This window comes from Malaclemys terrapin, chromosome 6, assembly GCF_027887155.1.
Source record: "Malaclemys terrapin pileata isolate rMalTer1 chromosome 6, rMalTer1.hap1, whole genome shotgun sequence".
Classification (NCBI taxonomy): Eukaryota; Metazoa; Chordata; order Testudines; family Emydidae; genus Malaclemys; species Malaclemys terrapin.
Genome location: NC_071510.1, coordinates 39878113 through 39902294, shown reverse-complemented (window position 1 = coordinate 39902294; position 24182 = coordinate 39878113). Strand labels below are relative to the sequence as shown.

The 24182-nt window shown below is 41.4% G+C and overlaps 1 protein-coding gene across 3 annotated transcripts in view; it reads left to right on the top strand.

Moving 5' to 3' along the window:
• PIP5K1B (phosphatidylinositol-4-phosphate 5-kinase type 1 beta) overlaps positions 1 to 24182 on the top strand; it is a 170238-nt gene that overhangs the window by 85659 nt on the left and 60397 nt on the right. For all 3 annotated transcript variants that reach the window (XM_054032396.1, XM_054032394.1, XM_054032395.1), the window contains 3 exons: positions 6878 to 6995; positions 12086 to 12238; positions 14429 to 14728. In XM_054032396.1, coding sequence (XP_053888371.1) covers positions 6878 to 6995; positions 12086 to 12238; positions 14429 to 14728 — 571 coding nt within the window. The remainder of the gene's footprint in view (positions 1 to 6877; positions 6996 to 12085; positions 12239 to 14428; positions 14729 to 24182) is intronic.

The window sequence follows — 24182 nt, the reverse complement described above, 5'->3', positions numbered from 1 at the left end:
AAGAGACTTATTAGCACATCTTACTGTAGCTGAAAATAATACAAAGAAAGATATATCTAGAAATAAGGATATCACTATTGGTCTCTATCCTAGATCAACCAAAAGCCGATAGCTATGTAAGTATAGAAATAGTGACTAGTTCCTATAGGCAGAAATGATGCAGTCATTTATCTTTGCTCTTTAGGGAGGAAATGGGAGCATTGGAAAGCGAGGCCTGGATTAGTTGTGCATACTTGTGCATTTATCTATTGCATACAGGAAAAGGATAGTGAATGCACTTCAGTGAGAAGTAAAAGAGCAACTTTTTCCAAGACTAGTAAGACCTGAATTTTTTTTTTTTTTTAACACATTGAATATTTTGTTTGATTTTTTGGGGTAAATGGGGTAAGGAGTCCATTCCATATTGGGGCACTGAAGTTTCCCTTTTTCATTGTCGTTTCCCTCACTTTGCACATACACAAAACCAAGGCTCCACATTGCAGCTGCTTTCTTGCGTTAAAAGAGAGAGAGAAAATGAAGTTTCCTTCAGAACCCCTTAACACCACTGTAACTGGTCAGAGGATGTACTGTTGAAAGTAGTAACACTCCTTCTGACTGTGGGGGCTAAGTGTGTTGCCTCCTTTATATTTCCAGTCAATGCTAAGCCAAGGAGTGAGAGACTGCCAACAAACACATCTGAGTCTCCCACAAAACAATACAGGGCTGGACCTCAAAATATAATTCTTTGTGATAAATTTTAGATTGATATGCATCATTTATACTGTAACTTATTCCCCTGGATTGATAGGCAGACCATTCCTCGCCCAGAATGTGTAGTTACCTGCATAGCTACTAGAGAACAGAGCTTTCATGGTAAATTTAGTCTTTTTAATACACTGCTACCCCACCATAACGCGACCCGATATAACACAGGTTCGCGTATAGTGTGGTAGTAGCGGGGCTCTGGCGGTGCTTTAAAGCGTCCGGGGCTTCGGCTGCTGTGGGGAGCCCTGGGCCCTTTAAATCACCGCTGGAGCCCTGCTCCCGCTACCCCGGGGCTGCGGCAGAGGGGCTCGCCGGCAATTTAAAGGGTCCGGGCTCCCCGCAGCAGCCAGAGCCTGGAGCTCTTTAAATCACTGCCGGACCCTGGCCGCCCCTACCCCAATATAAAGGGGTTTCAGCTATAAAGCGGTAGGGATTTTTGGCTCCCCACGACCGCGTTATATCGGGGTATATTGAATAAAAATAGTACTTTGCACTTGTATAGGGTCTTTTATCTAAGCTTTTTAAAGCACTATCCAAACAGTATGATTAAGCCTCACAATCCTTCCAAGACCCGAATTAAATGTCATTGCTCAGGTACAGAAATTTGAGCTGTCCAAGGTCACAGAACGTCAAACTGGTAACAGAACCTAGTTCTGCGCTCTAATCACTGGATATGTTCCCTGTCTTAAGATGGAAAGTTATTGAGGTTGTCTCCTTTCTTTATATTGCCCGTTCTCCCATATGTGCCCAAAGTTATAATTTTGCAGTTTTAGGTTTTTCTTCAGTAGAAATGAAAAGTGTTGAATACAGTAATATAGCTGCTTTGCAATTTAACTAGCACACAGTGTTTGCATTGATGTAAAGAGCAGGCTTCCTCTGGATGCTGCTAAGCCATTCCTACCAGGAGTGACGCTTATGTTTGTATCTTCAAGAGATTTCTCAAGAACAGTTTGTTTATTTTCCCTTTGGAATGCACCAGATTGCATCAAGTGGTCAGTTAAGACATTATAGTTAACAGAGCAAAATATGCCTTAGCCAGCTACAAACACTTAATCCTCCCCGTACAAATTCCTTAATATTTTTGTAAGCTGGTTAAAGCATATTGTCCAGTTCACTTTGCATGTGCTACTTCAGCTCTGAAAATAGCCCAGCCAGAGCCTGAACTCCTAAAATCTCACCAGCAAACAGTGGGGATGGGGCAAAAATCCATGTTGATCAAAACTAATAGGTTTGGGGCTGAGAACCTCAAATTTCTAGATTGGTGGGGAGGGGAATAAAAAGCTTGTGGGTTTAGAGTTTGAAAACCTCTTTCCTAGCCCACTAGTGTTAATGTTCCTCTAAACCATATTTTCCCTCTTACTTCTTTTCCTCCCATCATGCAGTTCTTTTCAGCATCTTATCTCTAGCTGCAAGAGTACTACTGCACCATACTACTGCTTTTAAGCCAGCTAGCAGGATGTGTTTCTCAAGAAATGCAGACCCTTGTCATCCATAGATGCCTTGTATGCCATGGCAAGAAAATCTCAAACTCTTGTCAAATTTTGTTCAACTGCAATGCAGTTGAACTTGCCACCCCTGACCTTTGAGCAGTCCAATGAGGCAGTGAAGCTGAAAAAATCAGTGTAATGAATGGAAACAGTGGGAAATAGTGAGCAGCTGTGGATACCCACAGTAACCAGGGAGAATTTTTAAAAACAGTGTAATCTCTTGCGGAGTGCTAGGGCTTGTCTACAGGGAAATTGATCAGCAAAGTAAGCTGTTCCACCATGGTGTGTGGTTCCCCCGCGCCCCCTCCCCTCTCCCCCCGGAATAGGGTCTCTATGTGGACTCTATTTTGGATTAAAACTGACTTAATTATGGAATAATTACTCCACTTCGTAATATTCTGAAATAAAAGTTACTCTTAGTCAAGAATAGAGGTTCAGAGAGAGAGCGTTATTCTAGAATATCTGTGCTGGTCAATTTACCTGTGCAGACAAGCCTTTCATGTGTGCCTGAAGTAGCTCATGCTCTTGGGTTTCATCTATCCTAGAAAAAGGAGTAGGAATTTTCCAGCATGGATAAAGTTGTATCAGTGCTGGTGTGAGTTCTGGTATAGAGAGGGCATAAACTTTATTTACCACCAGGCCATCAGACCCTGCAGATGCTGAAAAATGGCCACAAAGCTAGATTTTTCAAAGGTATTTAAAAATGCAGACAGGTGCCTAGTGAGGTTTTCAAAAGCACCTAATCATCTAACTCCCATTGTGTAAATACCTTTACAAATCTGGCCCAAATTTTCTGGCGTAGATGCTCTCTTGGAGAGGGGGGGGGGGGGGGTTGTATTTTTAACTTACTGCCTACTTCATAAAGTTGCATTGTTGGAACCTTTGAGTGGGCTAGAGTTTACTTCATTGCCCTTCTCCAGTAGCTAAAAACCCGCAACTCCTATAGAAAAGCACCCTGAGACCCAGAATTCAGTCATTGAGGGTTTTCAGCAAAGATTGCACAGGGTCAGCTTCCCCACATTCAAGTCCAAAAGAACAAAAGGAATGAACTTAATTCTGAAGTTTATAAAACCTTATGATAAAGAAACAATAATAGCAATTTAACGTCTACAGCATAACATGGCTACTTTGTCAGCCACATACAGTATCTTCAGTTATACATAAACATAAATAAAGAAAAAAAACAAAAACAAAATTAAATCTAAACAGGTCAGTCCCCACAGAAATACAGTGAGAAGAAACTCAGAGTTCCCAAAGGCTTTGGTTGAGTTCACCTGAGTCTGTCTTTGATCACCAAATCTATGCAGTCAGGTGAGTCAAAAGCAACATCTTCCCTCCATTTTCAGCTGGAGTCCATACAGATTCTTCCTCCTCCTCCTCCTGCTGAAATCTCTCATTAGCTAGTCAGTGAACCAATTAACCAACTGCTCAGTTAAGTACATAGTTTTTTTTTGTTTTGTTTTTTTTAAACCCTGCTGCAAAATGTTTGAGTTAGGGGAAAAACATCCTGCTTTCTGCTCCTGAGGCTCAGCTTCTCTCAGCCCATACGGTGCACGTGGCCTTTTCCAAAGCAACTTGCCTTCAGAGATTGAGTCCAGTAACCAGACCCAAAACTACTACACCAATTCCAGAAACTTCCGAGTGTGGAGAGCTAATTGGTTTTTTGTTTTTGTTTTTTTGTTTTTCCAATATCTTATTATATTTATTCATTAGAGACTAAACATCCACTTCATTGTATAACTGCGTTGTTGTTGTTTAACTGCTATATTTCACTGCTCTTACCAGATTTTAAACCAGAAATTTTGAAGATGGCGCTTGGCTTCTCATTGGTGACAAACCCCAAGAGTTGCCACACTGCCATCCCACTCTGGTCAGGAAAGCAGAATTAGACAGATCCTCCCATGCCCTCTGGAAATGGTTGATGTTTTCCTAGTCAGGCAAGTCAAATACAAACTTATCCTGGGCCACCTGTTGTGCCACTGATTGCACCAGTCTACCCGCCACCAAACAGCCGAACATGGCGGCAGTGGCAGAGCCTTACAGCCGCAGAAGCTTCGCGAAACAGCAGACCACTCCGTAGCCTACATAATGTTGCTAGGCAGATGCACAGTGATCAAGACCCTACTCATTCCTACTACCCCGCACCAATAGAGCTCTTAAAGAGATATCTCCCTATTAGGCACATGGGTTACATGGTCACTGACCTAAAAAGAAGCCTCTCAATTTGAGAGTGAAGACACATTTCACAAACAGAATCCCATAACACAGCTCTGTGAAGAGGAAAATGGACCAGTAGGAAAACTCTAAGGTTGTAAAATTTCATTTGAGGAAGTGAAATAAAAACTGTGGCCACTACTGAGACTCAGTTAATCACTTTTCACTTGCCAGTGCTGCATGACTAACCTCTCTGTTGGCATATAGAAAACACTGGATATTGGAAAGCTCTCTCATCTGTGTGCTTTCTTCCATGCAGACCCCTACACCTGGAATCCCCTCACTGATCTGGTCTTGTTCCAATCAACTTCTTCTGCTGCCACTCACCACCCCTACCCCCAGCTCTTGCCCCTTTTTGTGTCTGCATTAGACAGTCTCACAACTCTCGGTTCAAGTACCTGAGATGTCCTGCTCAGCCCCTCTAGCCCTGGGCTGGACCGGGCTCAGTGCAGATGGAATCTTTGGAAAATGTAGCTGCTAGACTCTGATTTGTCTTTGCTGACCATGTGTGATTTTTTTCAGAGGCTTATACTTGGCCAAATTTGGGAGTTCTTACATAAGAACAGCAAAAGGCACATCCCCGATATCAGGACAATGCCCCTGCCTTATTTCAAATCAAAGCCTGGAGGCACTGGAGCTTCCTTATGAAATTGTGGTAAGAGTTTAACATGGGCAAAACAGTTTTTAGTTTTTCCCTAATCTTATAATTGGGAACCATTTTTGATTAAACATTTCCCCCAAAAGATTAGGCTGAGGCATACACCGAGCTTGGACAGTTTCAGCCCAAACAGTTAAAGTTTGGCCAAGTTAAAACCAATGGAAAGTAGGGCCATATAATTGGTGTTGTCAGGCAATCATAACTATAGGCAGTGCTACCCGTTCACCTTAATCTCTTGATTCTCCCTTTGCCATGCCATTTTAGGAGCAATAAACAAATGAATGGAATTGATTTTGTATCTAAGACAGTTTGTGCTGCACATCCTATAAAATCTGCAAAATAGTTCATTTTGAAAAAGCAGCTTTTATTAGCAGCTAGCAACCAGGGTAGAGAATAGCTAGCCGGTCAGTTTTCTTTGATACAATACTTTTAGCCTGTAGTTTCATCGGTTCTTTTATCCCTTGATCTCCTGCTGGAGAGTTTTGGGGGTCAGTTTTGTGGAGGCTCAGAGAACTTTTTTTCCAGCTCGCACAATTGAGTTAACCTCAGTTTTCTATTGTTGCCTGATAATAAAAGATAGATGGAGATGAGCTGAATGAACTTCTTCCATCACAATGTTACTATTATAATATCATTTCAGTGCATATGTTCAGAATATATTTCAGGTCATCTGTTTCAATTCTGGTAGTAAAACAATTTGGAGTATAAAAAACAGGATGTTCAAATATTTACATTTATTACTAGCTATTTATACTTTTTTTTATATGTTAGATATTTCTACTGTAAACAAATTTATGCAGAGGTAAATGAACTTTGGATACACGATGTATGGCTGAAATGATCAAATTAGGGCATTATGTCCTAGACCCTGTCTGCATTACAACTTTTATCTGCTATTTTGTATCTGGTTACAAGTTACACAGTTCAGTTGTGTTAACACAGCAGCTATCCGCCATAACTGTCTGGGTACACATCCTACTATGCTGCTGAAACATGTCTTGTATCAATGTATCTGGGCAGTTATTCCATAGTCACTTAGCATGGGATAGAATTCCCACAGGACATGCATCTAGAGTTGAATCATAGTACATGAGGCAATGCACTCTGGGATGTCCTGCCCAAGAAAGGTGGGGTTTTCTTTGTTTTTTGTGGCTGGGGGGGAATGTGGGGGTTGTGGAATAGCCAATCCAGTAACATGGTCATGATTAGGGTACTCTGTTCACACTGAAAAAAATTGTTTTCCTTTAACCAGTTCAGCCCACGGTCATGCGGCAGCCTGCACCTGTGGTAGGGGAAAAACGCTTTTAGCTGAGCACAGTAATTAATGGAGGTTTTTTTTACCATGTGTCCTGCAGACCCAACACCAGGTGTAGAGCCAGCCATGCAAGTAACTGGTTGCAGACTAAAAAGTTATAGGGTTGAGGGAGCCTACGGTAGTGCCATGACCTAGTTTGCAAGAGAGAGTAACACTGAGGGGACATATGAAGGCTGAGATGCTGGTATAAATAGTACCTTAACCCATTGATGGTGTGACTGATGATGATAATGGTTACTTCCCTCAGGGTGAGGAGAGGACACAAGACTGCTGTTTTCCTGACACCACTTTTATATTAACATTTGATTCTACATTATTTCAAACTCCTTCGAGTGACTTTTGTTTCAGGATGCCAGTGATCATGGTGGGAAGTATTAAATGAAAACTAGCTGCAAAAAGAAGTCTTTTATAAAAATGTATTGTAATATTTGCTGTTTTCTTTTTGTCTTTTCAATGCAGTGAAGGCAGCAATTTGACCCCTGCTCATCATTACCCCGACTTCAGATTTAAGACCTATGCTCCTCTAGCTTTCCGTTACTTCAGAGAACTTTTTGGTATCAAGCCTGATGATTACTTGGTAAGAATTTTATAATTTTTCCCCTGAACTACAAAAAAAAAAAAAAAAAAAAAAAAAAAAAAAAATGTTGTGATGTGAACACTATTCTAGTTCTATAGCAGAGGGGGGTGGCTAACAATGCTCTAAACAGGAGCAGAAGTTTTTAGATTTTGTAACTGGTGTATAAATTTAGCTTTTGGCAAAACTTTTTTTTAATTCTCCAGCTTTTAAGTGATTGCTATAAAACCTGCCATGTTAATTGATAGTTTAATACCTAGAGTATTGCTGCTAGTTCAGGTAATTATCTCTGCATGAATATTATAATTAGATTTAAAAACTTATGTGAATTTTGCTAATTGAATTCTAATTGAGTGCTCTCATATGCTAACTGCTTTATTTATGTACTTTTACAAGAAAACAAGTGTTTACGTACATATGTTCTAACCTTGACATGGAAAAAGAGATGACCTGAGAAAGACATTGATACCCTTGTAAAGGCTACTTTCTGTTCTGTTCCTTTTGATTTGCAGTCTTAGGCCTGGTCTACACTAAAAAGTTGTCAGCCCAGCTGAGTAACTCAGTATTCTTCCATTGACCTAGTTACTGCCTCTCAGGGAGGAGGATACCTGTAGTGACAGAACCACCACTCCCTTCAGCATAGGTAGGATCTACTTTGAAATGCTACAGCGACACAACTGGAACTGTGCCACTGTATCATTTCTAGTGTAGAGAAGCCCTTAATAATCATACTTAGGGCCCTACCAAATTCACGGTCCATTTTGGTCAATTTCATGGTCATGGGATTTTTAAAATAGTAAATTTCATGATTTCAGCTATTTAAATCTGAAATTTCACGGTATTGTAATTGTAGGGATCCTGACCCAAAAAGGAGTTGTGGGGTGGTCGCAAGGTTATCTTATGGGGGATTGTGGTACGGCAACCCTTACTTCTGCACTGCTGCTGGCAGTGGCGCTACCTTCAGAGCTGAACAGCTGGAGAGCAGTGGCTGCTGGTTGGGAGCCCAGCTCTGAAGGCAGAGACGCTGCAGAAGTAAGGATGACATGACATGGTATGGTATTGCCACCCTTACTTCTGCATTTGCTGCCTGCAGAGCTGAGCCCTCAGTCAGCAGCTGACATTCTCTGGCTGCCCAGCTGTGAAGGCAGCAGCGCAGAAGTACGGGTGGCATGGTATGCTGTTGCCACCTTTTACTTCTGCGTTGCAGTAGTGGGGTGCTACCTTCAGAGCTGGGTGCCCAGCCAACAGCCGCTGCTCTCCAGCTGCCCAACTCTGAAGGCAGCGCAGAAGTAAGGATGGCAATACCACAACCCCCCCCCTAAAATAACCTTGCGACCCCCCCTTGAAACTCCCTTTTGGGTCAGGACCCCTAGTTTGAGAAACGCTGGTTTCCCTGTGTGAAATGTGTATAGTCTAAGGTAAAAGCACACAAGAAAAGATTTCACAGGAGGAGAATAGATTTCACGGTCCGTGGCATGTTTTTCATGGCTGGGAATTTGGTAGGGCCCTACTCATACTGTGTGTCTCATGCACGTGCTCGAATGTGAAAATATAACAACCTTGTTAGGTAGACAAGTCTGACCTTCCACCTTGTGGGGACCAACACTATCAAAAAGAGGATGGTCCAAGATCTTCCTCCCCCTACACATCTGCTGCTGGCAAGGTTGTGAGGGGTCGGTGTAGGGTGTCTACCTCATTTGTTAAAAGGGCAAGATCAGATCATTTTGCAAGTTGCCAGTTCACTTCAGAGCTATGTATCCCCCAATATGGAGGCCCAGCAGCTTTTTGCATTCCTTGTGCTTAAAGGTCCAATGTAGGGTTTAAAAAAACCTGCATTTTTTACAAATATATTTACTTGTTAACAACTGAGATTCTTTACAGTTGAAAGAATTTTAATAAGCTATTTGTCAATTATTTTAAGTGAAACACACACCAAAATTTGTTTAATAAAAGAATCAAAATATTTCTAGACCATCTCTATCCAGTTTAATATATTTCTCTCATCTTGGACTGTGAAACTAGCCTAGTTAGTTTTTAAAATAAAAATATTGTCCTGCAGTGTTGGAAACCCAAACACAGGAACATTATGCTAGTGCTTGGGTGCCTTATACTGATCCCAACTTCAAATTAAAGTAAAACTTTCCATTGGGATATTTGTATTAGTTACATGGAAATATTTGTTGGGCTTTAGGTTTCACAAAGGCCTTGTTTATACAATACTTAAACTGATTGCCATATTTGGGATTGAGAAGGAATTTTCCAATGGGTCAGATTGGCAGAAACCTTGGGGGTGTTTTCACCTTCCCCTGCGGCCTGGGTCACTTGCAGGTTTAAACTAGTGTGAATGGCGAATTCTCTGTAACCTTCATTCTTTAAACCATGATTTGAGGACTTCAGTAACTCAGCCAGAGATTAAGGGACTATTACAGGAGTGGGTGTGTGAGGTTCTGTGACCTGCAATGTGTAGGAGGTCAGATTCGATTATCATGATTGTCCCTTCTGACCTTAAAGTCGAAGGGCAAATCTGTCTTTTTAAAAGATGGATCTGGAGACACTATAGTTTTAGGCCTTGTCTACACTGTGGATTTCAGCCATCAGTGGCTGGCCACCAGAGAAGCTACCCCAGTGCAGATGGGAAAGCTGTCACAACCAATTTGTACCAGTGCAATTGAACCCAGTTTGAAGTAGGAGTAAACTACACCGGTGGAATTTGTGGTTTATAGGTTTGCACCGGTTCAGCTTCCCCTCTGACTAGCCACAGATACTTATAACTGGGGCAAATCACCACTGTAGGCAGTACTTCAAAAGGCTATGCAAATGATTTATTCATCTCTCTGTGGATTCCATTAAAGAGTCTCTTGGGCCACATATTATAATGAGAGAGATCACAAGTGGAACCCTGAATTCCAGGGGAGATTGGATTGTAATAATGAGATCAGAAACCACTGGCTGGAACCAGTTTTTCCAGTTTGGATATGACTGAAATCCTTAACAAAAAATGGCAGAAATCTCATGAGAATATTTCTTAAGATTTTGCTGCTGTTATATACTCAGCCCTGAATTTGTTTAAAACCAATCCAGATTTGACCATCTTCTCTAGTTAGAACATGCACAGTGTTAGGCCAGAAGAAGTACCTGAACCATTTTCTGTATTTCTAGAAAGGGCTACAGTGGTTTTAGCCCTGCTACTACTTTATTTGCTTCTGAAGGAGTTGGATTTTTTAATTAAAATCAGTTGACAATAAAATCATTCTCCCCATTCACAACCTCTTACCTCAACCCCGGTCCACTATACAAGATGTGATTCAAAATTCTGTTGTCTTAATCAGTTTCTTTTCAGGCTGCAATACAGCAACTGAAAATAGTGGGATTGCTCTTTTATACTGGTTCCTGTTAGAGAGAGGGGGAGGAGAGAAATGGAAGGAAAAGTATCTCAGCAACACTAAGTAGGTTTACACTGTTAATTTGCATTGGCGGGGCACAGCTGTTGTAGCTTTGCCTTCTTCCAAATGGTACAGTATGGAAGCGCTGCAGGAAGCAGGATGAAGGGAAAAAATAAATTTGAACAGCTTGTACAAATAAATGGTGACTGGAAAGTATACAAAACACGGGTATTCAGCATGTCAGTGTGTTGATCGCAAACTATTTATCTTTCTCGTCTCAGTCTTGAGCAAAAGGCTCAAGGTTTGGTTGAGCAAAACTTTGTGAGATAAGCTTTTATTTTGCAAAAAAAATCCAAGGATAAAATCTGATCCTTGTCTCATAACATGTAATCCTGGATTTGTGATTTTCCTTATAGGCCATCCCTAGATTATTGTAATAATGTAATTTATTATCTTTTAATTTTCCAAATAATTGGCTTCAAAACCTCATAGCAATAATACTTTTCACTATTGAGGCTGCATATGTTGGCAGGATGGGCTAGAAATGTGGATAGTAACACAATGTAAAGACCCTCTTGATTCAAAAATGTATAATGTAACATTTACTAAAATGAAAGTGAAAATTTGATGCGTTGCCTTTTTAAAAATATGTAGTACATGGTGAAACATTTGAACTCAGAGCAAGCATTTATTTTTTTAAACTATATTTTCCCCTAAGCATACTTGTTGTTCCATTCCTTTCCCTACCTCAACCCTTTTGTTCTTGGACATCTCTGGTTCACAGCATCATCTACTGATGTCTATAGGACCAAATCCTCGTTCCACTGAAATCAGTGGCAGAACTCCTTTTGAATTCAATAATACCTGGATTTCGTTTATAAAAAATGATTTCTTATAATGAAACTCAGCCCTTTTCAGGCACTTTTCTTGATAGTCCTGGTGGAAAGGGCAACTAGTTAAGGAACAGCCACTCTTGCAGTTGTAAAAAGACCAGTAAACTTGCTGCTATTTTAAGAATGATTCCCCCGGTACGTAAATAGTTTAAAATACATCTTGTTTTAAGTATAGTTTGTTTGTTTGAGGGACAGTCCCTTATTAATGTTACTGTGCTACAATTTCAATGTGTATGAAGTTATTGATCTTAACCTATGCCTGCTTTTTTAAATAGAGGAAAAGAGATTCTTAACCAAGATATTTTTATTAGCATATTAATCCCACTCTTCAGTTTATTACAAATGAAAATCCCTCGATTACTGGGTTTAGAGAGGAAACGGATACTAAGAGGGTTGAGTGGGGGCATGAAATGTGAATTAACATTGATGCAGTAAAACATTTATAAATATAGAGATTTTCTATTTTTCTCCTATAGGACATCTGATTCCCATCAGCTAAAAGTATTCTAGCTTCTACATTTTATCTAATGTAAAGGCAAATTGCAGTATGTATTCTTGAGTCAGAGGGCTATCTCCTCACCATAATTTGGGGGTCATGAAACATATCCATGCTCTTCTAGTTCTCAACTGTTGTATGATCACTTATCTGTTCGAACTTATGCAGGGGCTGTGGCAGCTTGAGAATCGAGGAACTTTAACCATCTTCCTTACTGCCATCTGTTCCCCCCCCCCTTTTTGTACCAGCAATTCTTTTTAAAGATTTTTATATTGAAAACCACCTGTATTGGCTGCAAACTCCATTTTGTCTTTGTTTCAGTATTCAATCTGCAGTGAGCCTTTAATAGAATTATCCAACCCTGGTGCCAGTGGGTCTTTATTTTTTGTAACTAGTGATGATGAGTTCATCATCAAAACAGTTCAACACAAAGAGGCTGAGTTTCTTCAGAAGCTGTTACCAGGTTACTACATGGTGAGTAACTGCAGATCGTTAATTTTTTTACTTCCATACATTTTCCATATCCTTCATGTTTCACGTCTCCTTTTATTTATGAATAATTTCATTGATTGTCTTCCAATATTTTTGTTGATTTTTTTATTTAACATTTATCTTAATATTTTTATAGATCTTACACTTTAAAAACAACTTAATTGTGGGCATACGCTCACCAGCAAAAAGTAATTTAACCTAAAAGTCGAGGTCACTGCTATCCTAAATGCTAAAGGGACAATATCAAGATGTTTACATTTTAATATAATCCTTATCGTTGTTCCTAATAATTTAGTATTAAAATGGAAAGAATTTTTAAAAGTCTAATTTATTTTTCTCCATTTATGTTTGGTTGCCCTTTGCATTTCATTCAAGGGGGCCAAAGAAACTAGACTGGTCAATTTCCCTTCAGTTTCTAAACTGCTTTAATTTTGGGTTTTCCTATAATTAGCACAACAACATTTTGTTGAAAAAAATTTCTATTCATATAACTTCTTTAAAAATATTTATTTTAACCAGATACATTTTTGGGCTTCAACTAAGTTGATTGTCTCTCTTTAATATTGGCCAATTGTCAGCAAAGTGAATAAACTGACTGTCAGAAACAAATAGGACTAAATCCTGCAAGAGGCTACATTTGTCCTGATAGCTACTGAGCTCCCATGAATAGGAAAGCCCCTCAGCACCTCTCAGGTGATGGTCAGCACCTTGCAGAATTGGACCTGTAGTGAACAGATGTGTCCCCATCTTCCCAATCCCCTTTAAAAAAAAAAATCACTCTTGGACACTTTCCACCCCATTTCTTTGAAATTTACAGTAATTATCTGATGGTGGTGGTATTAAGCTAATATAAAGTAACTGTGAGTTTGAATGTTTGTGTAAAGAGACTTCACTCATTCAAAGATTCAGAAAATATATCATAGCTGGTAGTCTTCACTGTTAATCATTATAATCTGTTTGATTTATGTCTGAGTTGGCCATCATACAAGTACACATTATAAAGGCTTTTCTGCTTTGTTTTTGTGAACTAACCAATCACAAAGTTAACATTATACACACAAGCATTTATCAAAAAGGTTTAATTCATGCAATTCCTGTATCGAGGCTCCTTAAGGAGGAACTTTCTTACTTTAGTTGTAAAGAGGGACTTTTAACCATAACAGACTTAAAATAGAAATAATTTCTTCTTCACCTGTTTTTCATGTTGATAGTGATTGAAGACGTGAGTATCTAAAATACAGTTCTTGCCTTCCCATCTCTTATCCTCGCCTGCTAGATGCTTCGCCTACTGTTGAATTTGGGATACGATACAGTTTCCATTTCGGCAGACTGTGATGTCATAAAAGGATCATTACTTTTTTGCATTCTGAAGTAGACAATAATCTGGGCTATAATAAACATGACCAAAATTGGCAGTAACTCCGGTTTTGCAAAACCTCACTGAGTCGGGCTTTTGTTTCACAAACCTAAACCAGAGGTGACTTGAATAAAATGGGATCCAAACTCCTTAAAAAATCTTGGTGAGAGGGTCGTTCTGCTAAAAGTCTTCAGTACATCTCTAGACTCAATCAAGAGCCTTCTCATGAGGGCACATTAAGGCCAAGTACAGCAAAAATGCTGAGTTTCTGCTGTGCTATTGACCTAATTTAAATAGATCCCGTGCAAGAGGACAAAGAAACCCTATGTTGTGCAGTGATGAAAGACTCTGTGTTTCTCTTCAAGGCAGTACAGAAGAGGAAATGTGGTCATGTCAGAAGCTTAAAATGTTCAGAGTGAACTACGTGGCCAAAAGTGACATAAAATGGAATCAGCAGGCCAAGTCTCTTCCCTCTACGTCACTGCTCTTGCCTCCTCAGTGCACAGGTGTAGGGAGACATGGCCTGGCTTTTGGACTGTCCTGGGACTTTCTTTGATTTTGGCCCTAACACTTCTGTCACACAGATCCCTCAATTTCATTTAAACTTATCTCCTGGGTCGTGCTAGCTTTGCCAAGTTTGTGCCCAGTGGGATGGAGAGAATGAGTGACTGGTCGAAGAAATTGTTTAGAATATAAAATAACACACACCCCTTTTTCAATGTTAATATGCTTAAGTGTGAAAACCCCTCTAAGATGTGGATGTTTATAAAAAAATCTATTCTACCTTTTTGGGTTTTTTTGTTTTTTTTTTTTAGAATTTGAACCAGAATCCAAGGACACTCTTACCAAAATTTTATGGACTATACTGTGTTCAGTCCGGGGGCATTAACATCAGAATCGTTGTGATGAACAATGTTTTGCCTCGGGCAATGAAAATGCATTTCACATATGACTTGAAAGGCTCTACCTATAAACGGAGAGCATCAAGAAAAGAGAGGGAGAAGTCCAACCCCACATTTAAAGACTTGGATTTCTTGCAAGAGATGCATGAAGGACTGTATTTTGACTCAGAAACGTACAGCGCACTGATGAAAACACTACAGAGGGATTGCCGAGTAAGTAAAAATTGTTTATATTTAAAGTGACATTCAGATTTGTTTAATCCAGATGTATACCAGAGAACACTGAGAACAGAATCTGGCTCTGTAAATCATTCAAACTAGTGAAGCTTTCTGATGCAATTTAATTATAAACAGATTCCAACTGCAGTTATTTTTTTATAATGGCATAAGTGTTCTATCTCCAGCTGCTGAGATTTGACATGGGTTGCTATGTAACAGTAAACTGCTTTCTGTGATGAATACCTATTAGAAGACCATAATAAAAAAGGATTAGAACTCAGAGGTTTTGTACTTCGGGATTTTTTAAAATTGTTCTCTGAGGTATAGCAAGTATAATTGTTGTACTGTTCTCAAATGTGCAAAAGTATCTGCAGGCTTGTCCGTGCTGTATGTTGCTTTGTTAAATGAATCTGTGCATTAGCAAACAGAAGTTGACAAAGTGAATGAAACCCCAGTTGCAGCAGATTCTGGTTTAGTTCTAGAGCAGGGGTCGGCACCCTGCGGCACGCGAGCCGATTTTTACTGGCACGCTTCTGCCAGCCGGGGTCCCGGCCGCCAGCCCCGCGCAGCCCGCTGCCTGCCTGGGTGAACAGAATCCTAGGCCGGCAGCGGGCTGAGTGGGGCCAGACGGTCTGGGGTTCTGGCCGCTGGCCCCACTCAGCTCGCTGCCGGTCTGGGGTTCCAGCTGCCAGCCCCTTGCCAGCTGGGGTCTTGGCCCCGTTCAGCCTGCTGCAAGTCTGGGATTCTGTCTGCCGCCTGCACTGACAGTCTGGGGTCCCAGCCACCAGCTCCGCTCAACCCACTGCCAGCCTGGATAGACGGAACCCCGGGCCGGCGGACAGAACCCCAGACCGGCAGCGCGGGTGGCAGATGGAACCCCAGCCCGGCAGCGGGATGAGCCGCTCAGCCCGGCAGCGGGATGAGCCGCTCAGCCCGGCAGCGGGATGAGCCGCTCAGCCCGGCAGCGGGATGAGCCGCTCAGCCCGGCAGCGGGATGAGCCGCTCAGCCCGGCAGCGGGATGAGCCGCTCAGCCCGGCAGCGGGATGAGCCGCTCAGCCCGGCAGCGGGATGAGCCGCTCAGCCCGGCAGCGGGATGAGCCGCTCAGCCCGGCAGCGGGATGAGCCGCTCAGCCCGGCAGCGGGATGAGCCGCTCAGCCCGGCAGCGGGATGAGCCGCTCATCCCGCTGCCGGGATGAGCCGCTCAGCCCGGCAGCGGGATGAGCCCGCTGCACGTCTGGGGTTCCGTCCGCCTGCCCCTGCTAGCCGGGGTCCCTGCCGCTGGCCCCGCTCAGCCCGCTGCACGTCTGGGGTCCTGTAAAATTTATTGCTGGCACGCAAAACCTTAAATTACTGAAGACTTGGCACGCCACTTCTCAAAGGTTGCCGACCCCTGTTCTAGAGCATAATCCCGTAAGGATTATATGACAGAGTGCCTGTTTGAGCAAGGACTGGACTTGATGAGCCAGGAGGTCTCTTCTGGTCCAAGGCTGGAAGGGTAGGGAGTAGAACATATTGCAAGTCTTTTCAAGGGGAGGGTGAGAATGTCTGCCCTTGCTCTTAAGAAGCCCCTCTATCCAACTGGGAGGATGGCATTGGTGACAGTGGAGAGATCTCTGGCCTTGCTGTGAAAGGGAGAGCGAGCACAAAGGAGGAAATGGGGGAGATTCCCAGGGCTCTGAGAGGTCCACTGAAGAAGAAAACTGGATTCTATAGGAGTCCTCTAACAGTTCGATGAGAAAACAGCAGCATGGATGGGATGAGCTCATAGCCTAGAAAGGGCATCCCTCACAGCACTTTGTTGTTTGCTGCCACCTGTGCTGCTGTACGTCAAGTCTTGTTGTTGAACATGAATGCTACTTTTTGTTTAATAAATGAGTGTCTGAAATGGCTTGTGCTTTGTAAGGAAAACAGGGTGATCTAACAGTCAGCTGCATGCTCACTGTCGGACACTTTTCTAACAAAGGGCACTGTTCCTGTAGTGTTCTGCAGTGAGCATGTCCTGAGTTTCTGCCATTAGCGATAATGCAGAGTGCACCAGTGTGTCACATCTGGAAATCCAGATGCTCTTTTCTGCCCCCAATTGTCAGAAAGGTTAATTACACAATCAAAGCTTTGAGAAGAAAAATCTGGTGTACAGAAAATGGTAAACAGGTTGTTTAAAAGAGACCGAAATAGACTGAAAATTAAATTAAAAACAAGAATCAGTAATTTAATTATAATATGTGAAGGGGTTTCTTATTGGAACTGTATTTTAAATCATGATGTATTCTCAGCATGTAGTCTACGTTGAGGTAAGGGCTAAACATCAGTTTTCACAGCGTCACCTTAATTTAACTGTAAAAAAAAAAAAAAAAAAAAAAAAAAAAAAAAAAATAGCCTGAGGTTTTCAAAGGCAGAGTTAAGATTTATTGTTGTCACAAAGGGTGGAGAAGCAGGTCTTTGAATACTAAGGGCTTGTCTACACCACCACTTAAGTCAACGTAAGTTACGTTGCTCAGGGGTGTGAAAAAACCATGCCCTGAACTAAGTTCCCTTTAAGCTGCGCAGCCGCACAGCAGCCTATTAAGCGCCGCGCAGGCACTCTGGCTGCGGTGGGGGAGATTCCTCTCCCCAAGCCCCGACCTTGCCCAGCCATGGACCTGCCGTGGCCAGGGGAGACCCCTCTCCCCGGCCCCAATCCAGTCCCGGCATGGACGGACCTGCTGCGGCCAGGGAAGACGCGCCCCTTCCCGGCTCCAATCCAGCCCCGGCATGGACGGACCTGCTGCGGTCGGGGGAGATGCGCCCCTTGCCCCCTCCCTGGCCCCAATCCAGCCCCAGCACAGACCTGCCGTGGCAGGGGGAGATGCTCCTCCCACAGCCCCAACCCAGCCATGGAGTTGCCATGGCGAGGAGAGGAACCTTCCCCTCTTCCAGCCCAGCCCAGGTGCTGCTGAGGGGGGAGAGAGAGCTGGGTGGAGTTCGTTCGTTCTCTCTCTCTCTACCCCAAACCCCTCAGCCCCACCCCAGAGCCTGTACACCCCAACCCTTTGCCCCAGCCCTGAGCCCCTCATCCCTAGCCCTACCCCGGAGCCCTCCCTTCCCCGTACCCTAACGCTCTGCCCCAGCCCTGAGCCCCCTCCCATACTCCGAATCTCTTGGCCCCACCCCCGCCACATAAATTTTATGTGCACCATTATGGAGATGTGTCACACATCACCTACATGTTGGTGCACATAACAAAATTCATTCCACACATGGATGGGAAGAATTAGAGGTAACACTGGCCCTGAGCAACGTAACTTGCATCAACTTAGCACAGTGTAGACACCGCTTTGTTGGCAGGAGAGCACTCTCCCATCGACATAATGCGCCTTCACCAGACGCGCTACATTGAGTCCACTACATCAATAGAGTGGCACTGATTTAGCACAGTAGTGAAGATAAGCCCTAAGATTATAGATTTTCTATTTTGTATGTACATCTTCTTATGAGTCCACAATGTCTGTTGATTTTTACCCCTCTACCCCAAACCAAAAATAACATTTATTCATACATATGAAGGTTGACAAAAAGGAGGACCAAAATGCAGATTGTGATGCTGTCTTACACTAGTTCAGTGGTTCTCAAACTTTTTTGAAAGATGAACCTGCCCTTCAGAAAAATGAAACCAGCTAGGGGTGACCAGATAGCAAGTGTGAAAAATCGGGAAGGGGGCTGGGGGGTAATAGAAGCCCATATTTTTAAAAAAAATGCCCCAATATTGGGACTGTCCTATAAAATCAGGACATCTGGTCACCCTAAAACCAACTGCTACAACTTCAGTCCTGCCCATGTGGTGTTAGAGGCCTACCCAGTATGAATAATCACTTAGAATAGATTACATAAACTTTCAGAACGATACTTCATCTCCCTTTCTGCATGGTTTGATTAACAGTGAAATAGTTAACATGGTTTGCATTGTATTATCATTGACATCTGGGTTAGAACTCATTGAGGAGTTGGGGCTACTCACACTTCAGAATGATTGTTTCAGGCTCTCTGCAAACTCAGGCAGACATTCATGTGTCAGTTGCACGTGATTCACATTTTCAAGGTTTACTTTTGCAATCATAGGAGGTAGGGAGTTACATTTTTAAAAACCAAATCTGAGACTAAAAAAACTACTGAGAGGTGTGTGTGCTCCCACTTTGACCATCTCACCCCAGCTAGGATTTTCTATTTGTTTATTTTGTGATGCTCCCCCTCAGGCAGACACACCCCTTGCTTCAGAAAACACTGCTCTCGTTTATTGCGATTGCTTATTACAATCCTGTTTTCCATTAAATAATGTGTACAGCATATTATATACAAAGGTGAGGGAATATACAATGCAAGATTTACAGTAGCAAATGATGCAACATCAGACTTTAAGCTTTGTCAAGATGTATTAAAATTAAGTTGTATCTAGATCCAAATTCTTGCCTGATGTATGTCACTGGGAGAGGGGTGGGGGAAAAGGGAGAGGAAGAGCAGCCATCTGCATCTGTTTATTTTCTACAAGTAATGGATCACTTTATGTTTGCATTGAATGAAGTGAAACTCAGCTATTTCAGGCGATCGGTACTTTAAATTTGAATCTGGGTTGAATTCAGATTAGAATCTGAAATTTGCAGGTGAAACCAGGATTTCATCAAAATTCCCATTAACTTCAATGTGGGGGAGGAGGGATAGCTCAGTGGTTTGAGGATTGGCCTGCTAAGCCCAGGGTTGAGAGTTCAATCCTTAAGGGGGCCATTTAGGGATCTGGGGCAAAAATCTGTCTGGGGATTGGTCCTGCTTTGAGCAGGGGGTTGGACTAGATGACCTACTGAGGTCCCTTCCAACCCTGATAGTCTATGATTCAAATGGGATCCTGATGAAGGACCTAAATAGGTTGGTGAGGGGGACTAGAATACTAATCACTAGACCGTGAGGTACCCTGTTGTTACCTGGTAGGATGCATACTGCTGTCTAGTAACCATTTACTCAATTACTAATATGTTTGTTCTTCAATGGGAACAGACAGTTTTATTTTGAGAAAGGAAAAACTCTGCACTTTATAGCAGTGATTTTTAGGAAATGATAGTATTGCCAACCACAAGTGTTCAAAAATCATGAGATTAGTTTAATAGCCATGAGGGTTTTACAAAATAATAATTTTCTGTATTCTTTTTACAGTAAAAGCTGTTTTATCTGGCATGTGGGGGGAATAGGGGGTGCCGGTAAGTGGAAAAATGCCACTTAACTAAGAGGGAGGGGGTTGAGGTGTGGAGCACGGGTTCTGGGAGGGAGTTTGGGAGCGGGAAGAGGCTCGGGGCAGCAGGTTGGGGCGCGGAGGGGTGCCAGATCCACGGGCTGCTCCCCATGGGCTGCTCCCCACAAGCGGCCACCTGTCCCAGCTGCTTGTAGGCAGAGTTGTGGGAGGCGGCTCACATTTTCAAACTTTCTTTGCAGTCACGAAGTCTAGAAACTTTTGATTTTATTTTTAAATGAAAGCTGAGGTTCTCATGTAATCACAGTATCCCATGAGCTAAACACCAGATATGAGATTCCCAATAAAATTGCAAGAGTTGGCAATACTGAAATAGCTCCCCACAAGAACTTGGATGTATGCTGGCATTTTCTTTTGTCCTTCTGCCAATTATTGTACTGGGTGATGTTTTTTTTCCAAGTCATTACTAAACTAATGTCAATTGCCCACATTTATAAATGGTTCCTGAGCCACTTCTTTTTCATTAGAGTGTAAACATTCAGGAGGAAAAAGGAGTGCTGAGTCCTAAGCAGTGTAAACCCCAAAGCAATGTACGTACCCAGCAGGTGCTCTCTCAAATTGTGTAGACACTGATTCCATTCCAGGCACAATTCATGAGCTTATTCCCAAACAAACAGTTATTTTTTTTTTAAAAAGGGCCGGCGGGGGTGGGAGGGAAATGTTGAAAGTTCTGTTTCAGGAGAGATCAGCCAATGCCCTAAAACAAATATTATACTTGACAGAAATTCTGAAACCTCACAGAAACCCCAGAGTTAAAACTTTGGCAAGTAAAAGCTAACGAGGTATGTCAGATTTCAGATGTTATTCTCTGTCTGATCTATTTAGCAGCAGGGCCAAGACTTTAAAGATTAAGGCCCAAATCCTGCAACTATCTGTGTATGGGATGGACCCTTCTGCCCACATGGAGTCCATTTGACTGTAATGGGGCTCTAAATGGCCTCATGGGCCCACCCACAAGGAGGATATTCTCCCTTATGTAGTTTAGGGAAAAGGTTCATTTAAAAAATATATAATAGTTAAGAACTCTGAAGTATGTGTCTTAGGCATCTGCTAGGAATTTTAGCAGAGACTAATGTGCTTCCTTTGTGGTATCCTAATGTACAGTCTATGTATCTTTCCCTTAAATTATGGCAAACACTATTCTATCAACTTTAATGCACATTTATGGCTCAACAACAAATTAGGAAATACAGAAGTTAAACACCCACTTGAAATCTATATAATTTAAAAAAAATAAGTTTAAAAAAAAAGTTTCAAGAACTACAGCTATGGTTTTTATTATCCTATCTTTCAGCTCTTTTAGTCTTAGCTGTTGTGTGGAACAATAGATAAACAAATTTCAGGTAGAAGTGTAATGTTAAACTAGACATCCCATTATTGTTTCAATGGCTATGTTAACTTGGCTGCATTGTGTATATGTAGCATTTCCTGTTGCTGTTTTTCTAGTTAAACTTATTTATATTTTTAGTATGGCTAGTAAAAAAACCATAAATGTTTCTCACAAATTTTGAAAAGTTTTCTCATCTGTCCATTTTTCATCAAAATCCTAAAGTTTTTTTCCCTCTTCCTTCCCCCTTTTTCCCCCCTTTTCCCACTTTGCCACTGAAAAAGAGAGAGAGGATAGGAAAGAAAGGAGGGAAAACCGGGAGGAGGGGAGTGATTTCCCCCCCCCCTGTTTTTTGGGGGGAAGGGGAATTGCATTTTGGGAAAACAAAGAATTTTTATTAAAAGGCCATTTTTCACTTTTAAAAAAAAAATGAAAAATTGTGACCAGATAAACCATAAAATACCCAGTGGACAAATTGTTATTGGTACTCTAGAGATATCATGAACTTAAAAATAGAACATTTGTCCTGATAATTTTTTTACCTACAATTTTAACAAGTAATATGCTAATTTTACTGTAACTGAAAGAAATTAAGTGTGTGTGTTGGGGGGGGAATATCTCCATCTTACTTTCAGTTAATTGTATTTGTGTGTTTCACAGGACTTCTGTGCAGTCTTAGACCCTGATCCCAAGGGGGCCACCAACACAGATCAGGTTTCAGGAATAGATCCATACTGTTTTTCTCTTGTTGGTTTGTGTGGGTGTTTTTATACAGCAACAGTGGGAGAGAAGAACATTTTCTTAGAAAGCGGGGAAAAATGTGACTGTAAAGTCACAAACTAGTAAGGAGGATTTGGGGGCAAGTTTGTTTAAATTGCTTTTAACAATTTTTTTATTTCAATGACTAGATTTGAAGTTGACAAATACCTTTAACTTTTGTGTTTCTTGCCTTTTGTATGATCTTGTTTAAAATTACAGTCTCAGTATTCCTTTAACATAGCTTTTTGCCATTTAATATATTATACAAACCATGCTGGACTCTGAGAAGGAGAATAATAGATACTGGTTCAGTGTAAAATACTGTTTTCTTCAGATTATACAATAGTACACAATTGAAAGCTAAACTTATTTTTAAAATGTCAGTGTTAATTATATAGATAAAGAATATAATGAATATTACACATTGGAAATGCATATTTTCAAGCTTAAAATCAAGTATACAGTACCAATATAAAGCATTCTACCAGACTGAATCAATTTGTTCTTATTGGGCCATTAGTATTTTCTTATACTTTAGAATTCTCCTGTGGTTTTCCTTTGAGACCTGCTTTACCTCATGATGGTCAGTAAATCAACATTGCTTTATTTCTTATTGTTAAATAGAAAATGGATCACAGTCAGTTTAGTAACTGTGTGACCTAAATTTCTTGGTTTTATTCTTAATCATCATGCTATTCATTACACTGTTGTTCTTTGCTTCAAGTAATAAATTATTTAAGCATAGTGCAGATTCTCAATTTCCAATAGACATAATTACATTTTCATAAATATTAATAGAAACTGTTTTAAATGTGAACTGTCCAAAAATATGGAAGCTTTGTCATGTATGTTACGCACTAATATATGAAAGACATTGCAATTATATAACACAGACATTGGAGAGAGTTGAATTGTGCAGTCTTTAGAGAATTTTGTGCTAAAGATGGAGAAGATTGAACTAAAAATCAGATTATTTTTAATTAAATGACAAATATTTAAACGATTGATGAAATTGAGTGGGTCGGGGGAGTGTAGGTGCATATCTGAGGAATGATTCTGGCCCTGTATGTATATTAGCAATAATTCAATTTAAAGCAGTCAGATTCCTTTGGGAAATCGGTAGAGGTATGGTAGTGGTTTGTTTTTCCCTGAACTAGTTCTCAGATGGCACAGAAGCCAAGTAAAGTTAGGCAACATTTCATTGTTAGTAGTGCCAAGATGCTCCAACTGAGATCAGAATATCATTGTGCTAGGCACTATACTGATACACTGTAAAAGATGTACACCTGGAATACTCCCTGCCCCAAAGAGTTTACAATCCCAATACACAACACAGACAAAGGATGGGAGAAAGGAAGGATTATCATCTCCGTTTTACAGTGGATATCTGAGGCAAAGATAGAGTAGATGACTTGCTGAAGGTCACATGGGAAGAATATGGTAGAGCTGGGAATTAAATCCTATCTTGGGAGTCCCAGTTCAGTGTCTTAAGTACAACACCATCCTTTCTGTCTCCTTTCAGTCCCACAGAGTGCAAGGCAGGTGAAGCAATTCATCAAAGAAAGCTGATATGTAATCTAATAATATCTTAGTGATATAAATGTTTATTACGAAGTAGTGCAGACCCTTTGGCCCTTCCAAATTGTTGTTTCTAATCCAGTTAAACTAACATGCTTTGGTGGGTAACAGAGAAACTTGTATTCTAAGGGGATAGAGTCAATGACAAGACCTTGATTTTCCTGGAAATCTTTACATCCTGTGTCATGCGCACAAAGCATGTTCTTGTATGTCAGAGTCATCTGTGAGCAGCTTTGGAAATTTCTGATTGAAGATGAGTAAAACAGCGAACCTGGTCACTTTTTCCACTCACTGCTGAATCAAGCAAGACCAGATCAGAAAAACAGAGCACCTGTCCGGTGGAAGACACCTGACCACAATATTCCTTAACCATCCTCACTTCCGACACCGACCACAGCCATAGTCTTATTCCCCAGCCAGCCCCCTTCCATCCACCATGCTCTAAACCGGGGTTCTCAAACTTGGTTGCACAGCAACCCTCTCCCCTCCCCCCGATGACAAAAATTACTA